At 37.7% G+C, this 6,012-nt stretch overlaps 1 protein-coding gene across 1 annotated transcript; it reads right to left on the bottom strand.

Moving 5' to 3' along the window:
* Positions 1–2,479: 2,479 nt before the first annotated feature.
* Positions 2,480–5,487, bottom strand: LOC103420683 (ubiquitin-conjugating enzyme E2-17 kDa). The gene is made up of 4 exons (XM_008358734.4): positions 5,249–5,487; positions 4,256–4,383; positions 3,040–3,144; positions 2,480–2,823 (listed from the first exon to the last, which is right to left on the bottom strand). The coding sequence occupies exons 1-4, from the start codon at positions 5,316–5,318 to the stop codon at positions 2,680–2,682; spliced, it is 447 nt and encodes a 148-aa protein (XP_008356956.1). The 5' UTR covers positions 5,319–5,487; the 3' UTR covers positions 2,480–2,679.
* Positions 5,488–6,012: the final 525 nt, after the last annotated feature.

Genomic DNA, 6,012 nt, shown 5'->3' with positions numbered 1-6,012 from the left:
CTGTTCACTTTAACGAAAAACCACATTTTTACACTAAAAAATCAATTCTGGTACTATTCACTTTACCCTTTATTTTGTCCTTATCATTAAAATTCAAAGTTTTCAAACCCTTTTCATTAGTTTTCCTTAATATATAAGCCAAAAAAAAAAAAAAATCCCATGTCATCAAGTATTTCAATCTGATTTGAAGGCTGACGGCTGATATTGGGTTGGGTATCTCAGGAAGAGACCTTCCGACGGCTCTGTTGTCCCAAAAGGAAGGGCGACTAAGCATGGAGAGGTGATATAGGAACACGACACGTGGCGATAAAAATGAAAAATGTTTGACAGTCGAAACAAAATTGGCATATATACTCAGATCGAGGCATTTAATTCAAGTTAGTGGACAGTAAAAAAAAAATTATATATATATTCGCTTCTTAAAAACCTTCAAACCAGGAGTCCATGGTCAAGGGTCCCAGAAGCAAGGGGCAATGTTTGGGCTTAAAATGACAATTTAGTCAAATAAGGCCGATCTAAGAATTGCAAACCTCAGCCCAATGGACATCGTCAAGGCTAATGGGCTTTCAGCCCACAAATAAGGTTATCACGACATTGTCCTTATGACGAAAGGGCTCTTGATTGTTTATCACAAAAACTTCATTTATTCAATTGTAAAAAATTGAATTCAAGTATAGTACTAAACAGATTCTTAATTTTTGTAAGCTTTGGACCCTCAGCCGAGAATAAATTCTTTTGGGTTGTCATGGATTTGGTATTTGATTGATTCCTGAGATTTTAAGAATAAATTCTTTTGGGAGATAGTGACGTTGGGATTAAGAGATGGTTATGCATAGAGGAGGGATGGAGAGTTAGGGAGAGACCTTTTTTTTTTTTTTTTAAATTATTGGTTTTTATTTCAATTATTTTTATAAGGTACTGTTCAAAAGTTGGGTATTTTACTCTCTAAGGAAATCAAAATTTTAAACCAAATTTTGTAGAAGTCTAGCATTGAAAAATTATAGCATTAAACTCTGAAAGATCAGTAAAAGTCTAGCATTGAAAAAGTGTGAATTTCATGAAGTTTCAAATAGTCAATAAAAATTTACGAAATCTACAAAAGTATATCACATGAAAAAAAAAACTATGCAAAAATCTATATAAATCTAAGGATTAATCTCAATTTACTACCTGAAGTTTCTTAGTTTTCAACATTAAATAATTGAAGTTTTTTTCATTCCAGAGTGGTACCTAAAGTCATAATTTTGGGACATTTTCACACATCTGTCAAGGTTGCTGTAAAATTAGTCGTTAATTGGTGACGTGGCGCCCACTTGGACAATATCTGGGCGCCACATGTCAATATAGGTCACACATGGTGTTGATCTTAAAAACTACCAAGCCTATGTGGCACGCAAGCCGAGTAACTAGTGAGCTAACTACGTCCTTCAATTGATGCGGAGCGTGCCAACTAGTCGGCCTAGCTCGGCCGAGGAGTAAAATATGTTGATGTTGCATTGGTGTGCTACTGACTTCTCGATCTTGCGATTGCAGCCGAGGAAGGAACACTCTCGGCCTTCGGGTTCTAGAGCATGAAGACAAGGTTGCTAGTTCTACGAAGTTCACAAATCGTCGGCGCCAGATTCGGTCACAGTGATTATATTTGTAAGGGTATAAGCACGCTAAATTGACACCAGAGTATAAGGGCATAAATACTCAAAAACAAATGTACGTTTTAATCGTAAATATGTTTCGGTCGTTAGAATGCCGAACTCTAAATCCAACTTATAAGTATCCAATCATAAAACAATTCGGCGTTCAATGTGCCAATCCCTAGTAAACTGTAACACCTCACTTCGCCGAAAAGGTTAATGAGATGACATCTGCCAATAAAGACCCGAAAGTCTTTCTCGACCGAGACTTGGATAGATAACCAGTTGACCTCAACACAGTGTTGTTTATCCAAACTAAAGGTGTTCCGCGATCGGCCTGTTCTACAGCGTCCGTTACCCATGAACCGATGTGGGGAGTCGAAAAAGAGATGAGGGTTAGGTGGGTGCAGAGGAGAGAAGGTAGGGAGAAGGGAGGGGAGGACGAGGGGTGGGGTGAGGGAAGGATGGATGTGCAGAGGTTGGGTGGGTGCAAATGAGAGAAAAGAGGGGAGGGGGGGGTTGAGGAAGAAGATGCCCTTTTTTCCAATTATTTTTTTATGTTTAATTTTTTATTTTTAATATCCACGTGGCTAGTCAAAATACAACAAAAAAAAAACACTGCAGCTAGTCAAACACTATTACACTGGTGATTGTGATCTCAGAATAATCCTAAACCCTCAATAATTTCCAAGATGGGGCAAATTGTATAGGGCCTTGTTTCACAATCACCACGTTATGCTAGCGGCACGGTGATGCCATATAGGCATATACAACTGCCCCGAAACTAGTACAGCAGTGCAGGCATTAGGGTAAACATAACATCATGCATAAAATCATCACGAGCAATGTCACGAAAAACTTTGGTTTTCACATATAGTTGCTAGGATAAATATCCATTAAACCACCTAAAACATTATAGTGATTTATGAGGGGTGTACATGTAGATCTATTCTTCCGTGTCTATTACAAAAGTACGAACCACACTTCTTTTATACATAACAAGAAGGAATACAAACCAGTCTCCTACATGCCCTCGCGACAAAGCACACTAGCCCATAGCATACTTCTGGGTCCAGCTCCTTGCGGTTGTCTCGTACTTTGACCTGTCTGTCTTGTACATATGAGCAATTTCCGGCACCAAGGGATCATCTGGGTTTGGGTCCGTCAACAGGGAACAGATGGATAGCAACACCTGAAATAGGAAACAAGAACCTTTCCCACCCACTTAAAAACCGGCATATATGAAAGAGTGAAAAGGGTGCAAAGTAACCATTTATTAACAAATGACAGCCATCCACGGTGCACCCATTCATTGTAATCACCATCCCATCTCTAGTTTGTATTGAATAGGGAAATTGAAAACAGATTCAGTTATTAAATCACAACGTGGTCACTAAGAGAGCAGAACCTTAGATATGGTGAGAGCCGGGCTCCACTGCTCTTTCAAAATGTCAAGGCAGATACTTCCATTGCTGTTGATATTTGGATGAAAGACCTTAGTCCTAAAGGCAACCTGCAAAAACAATTTGGTGAAAGAATATTAACAAATTAAAATTCATCTAGACGTTTATAGATCTTTTGAGGAAAAGCATTGGAGACAATTCAACACAATATACTATTGATAATTCGTCAAAATGGGTCAATTCATTAAAAGAACCAATGTGCCAGCCAGGTTCAAACGTGTACTCGCAGGCCATGACCAGCTGTGCCCTAAATCATACACTGAACTGAACCTGCTGATACAATGGTTGATGGCTCAGACCTAGGACTAAGGCTAATGACTCAGTCCAAGACCCAAGCCAATATGTTTGACTTGAGCATCTAAGGCTTGGCCCTATATACTTACAGCATCAAGAATGTTTAAACACATAATCATACTATTAAGTAGTTTAATAACGCATATCATATAAGTGGAAGAAAATCGAAGAGACTAAGAGTTAAACAGGACAAAGAATTGATCATGACCAACAACCAAAGCAAACAACAATTTTCCTCCCTATCAAAGAGCATCAACTTCTCTCCAGTTTGTATCATGCCAGAATCAAATAGACAAAAATTAAAAAATGTTGGATGACTAAATCATACCCAACCGTTTAAGGCACAGTAAAGAACTCCCAAAAAACTACAGTAGAAAACCGCCACTTGATATAGTGGTTGTTCTTAGAGGTCACCATGCCTATGCCTGGACATTTGTTGTCATCCATTTAAAAACTCACCTATACACCAGCCACGGTTTCCAAACTTACTCAGCCTATTATTTTTCTTGATATCAGTAATTTAATAAAGTTGGTTACATTTTCTATTCTAACTTTATAGCCAGTGAGTTGTGGATTTGGGATTCAATTCGACATTGGACAGACTAATGAATAAGAAAATAATAACAAAACACCAATATTATCTTGAAAAGTTCAGAAATTTTCAGAAAAGTATCTCCAATATTGTGACTATAAAACCGCACCATCTATTGGATCTCCCGACAATGCCTAATGCCTGAATGCTACCCCAAACCAAAACCAAAGGGACTGCAAAAAAGGGGGTCGGGTAGAGAACAGCAGTTAACCATAATACAATTTCTATTAAGTAAACTAACAACTTCTACAATGAAAATTAAATTGATGTCATACCTTAGGTGGTTTGAATGGATAATCGGGAGGGAAATGGATGGTAACTAGAAAGACACCCCCTGCATAAGGACTATCTGGGGGACCCATTATCGTTGCTTGCCAATGGAACATGTCCTCAGCAACAGGCCCTGACATCAAACACAAGTAACCATTTTTAAAATACATTCTACACATAAAATTATCACCACGAAGTTCAAGCAACTAAATGCATGCCTTCTTTAGCAGCCAGAAATCAAAATGATGGAAGTACAAATTTTGAGGACAAAATTTACTTATTACTTCCACAGTTTAGTAAATTTTAGAAGAAAATAAACCTTTTTTTAAACGTGTTTATCTTTGATTCTGTTTCGATTAGGCAACAACTCGGTATAAAATCAATGATCATAAACCATGACAAATATGCTACCGGATGCAAATTCCCTCCATAGAGCGCAACTCAAATTTCGGTCAGCACAACACAACACTGAACATTCACAAGAATTCAACATCGTTCTATCACAAAAATTTATATATCCAAAATGTCTCCCAACCCCGTGATGAAAAAACAAAAGATCCAATATTTCATTGACAAAACAAAACTATCCGAATAGATCAAGTCAAATTCCAGTTAGCACAAAAATGCATTTGAATCAAAACAAATAAAAAAAATGCCTCAAAGATCCAATATTTCAATGCCTCAATAACACAAACACTGTAGCAAGTCCACAAACAAGAAATCTATCACATAATTTCCACAAAACCCAAAATTCTTTCTACAAAAATTAACTTGAGCTACATCAAACACAAAACCAAACAAGCGAACAAGCATGCAATAAAATAAGAACAACCCATGTCAGAATCTACCATTTTACAAAAAAACCATACACCCAAAAGGATTAAAATTCGTAGATCGAGCTTCGAAAGAGGCTGAGGACGGTGAAAAATGAAAGAAAACGGCAAAACTAAACAAAAGAAGGTAAATAAGAATAGGGGTCGAAGAAGGGGGTATTGTACCTGCGCTGCAAGAGGTCGGGGGGTCTTTCTGGAGATCTTTGAGCTCCTTCAAGATCCGTTTGGAAGCCATGGATGGACCTCGTAGATCGTAACGGATCTAAGGAAGGGGCGTTGCTTTGACAAAGAGGAGAAAGAAAGAGGAGTGAGCTTGACGAAGTGTAGCGTACAATAATAATAATGATGATATGATGAAAAAAGGACGGAATAATTATAATAATAATGACTTTTTGTTAGTAATGGGCCTGAGAGAGAGGGGAGAGATTCAAAACAGATTCTTGCTTTTATGTGAATCTCATTCTATCAGACTGAGATTAATTTCAAGCCGTTGATTTTGATGACTTTGTTTTGATTGCGTATTTTGGACGGCCGAGATTGGGTTTTCGATGGTTTTTCAAAATCCTTTTGAGGGATTAAAAACGGAAAGTAGGGAGCGATGCATTTAATTAGTGTGTTGAAATCCTTTCGAATTTCAACGTTTGGAGTCCAAAGGTCGAGATATCTGGACCGTTCAAGAGAGTGGGATTCGATTTTTTGTTTTATGTGAGGTGGGTCAGTGGAATAAGTTAATGAGAACCGTATAATTTAATTTAAGTGGTTTTCATTTCTTAGTCTTTTGGTTTCGTACAATGAGATTCGAATAAGATATCAACTTTTAATAAGTGGTTTTGGGTACCGCTGAACCTTCAAAAGCCGGAATAGTACTTGACCGCTTGACCATGCTTTGATTCTTGGTATGGTATCGGGTCAAGTAGAGACCTTGATAT

The sequence above is a fragment of the Malus domestica genome, chromosome 07, assembly GCF_042453785.1.
Source record: "Malus domestica chromosome 07, GDT2T_hap1".
Classification (NCBI taxonomy): Eukaryota; Viridiplantae; Streptophyta; class Magnoliopsida; order Rosales; family Rosaceae; genus Malus; species Malus domestica.
This window is presented reverse-complemented; position numbering and strand designations above follow the sequence as displayed.

Bases quoted from the DNA above. Each gene is read 5' to 3' on its own strand.
- LOC103420683 (XM_008358734.4), bottom strand. From the start codon at position 5,318: ATGGCTTCCAAACGGATCTTGAAGGAGCTCAAAGATCTCCAGAAAGAC. The intron at 4,384-5,248 runs GTACAATACCCC...GTTTGATGTCAG, and splicing joins CCCGACCTCTTGCAGCGCAG to GGCCTGTTGCTGAGGACATG. The intron at 2,824-3,039 runs GTTCTGCTCTCT...TTCCTATTTCAG, and splicing joins CGGCTCTCACCATATCTAAG to GTGTTGCTATCCATCTGTTC.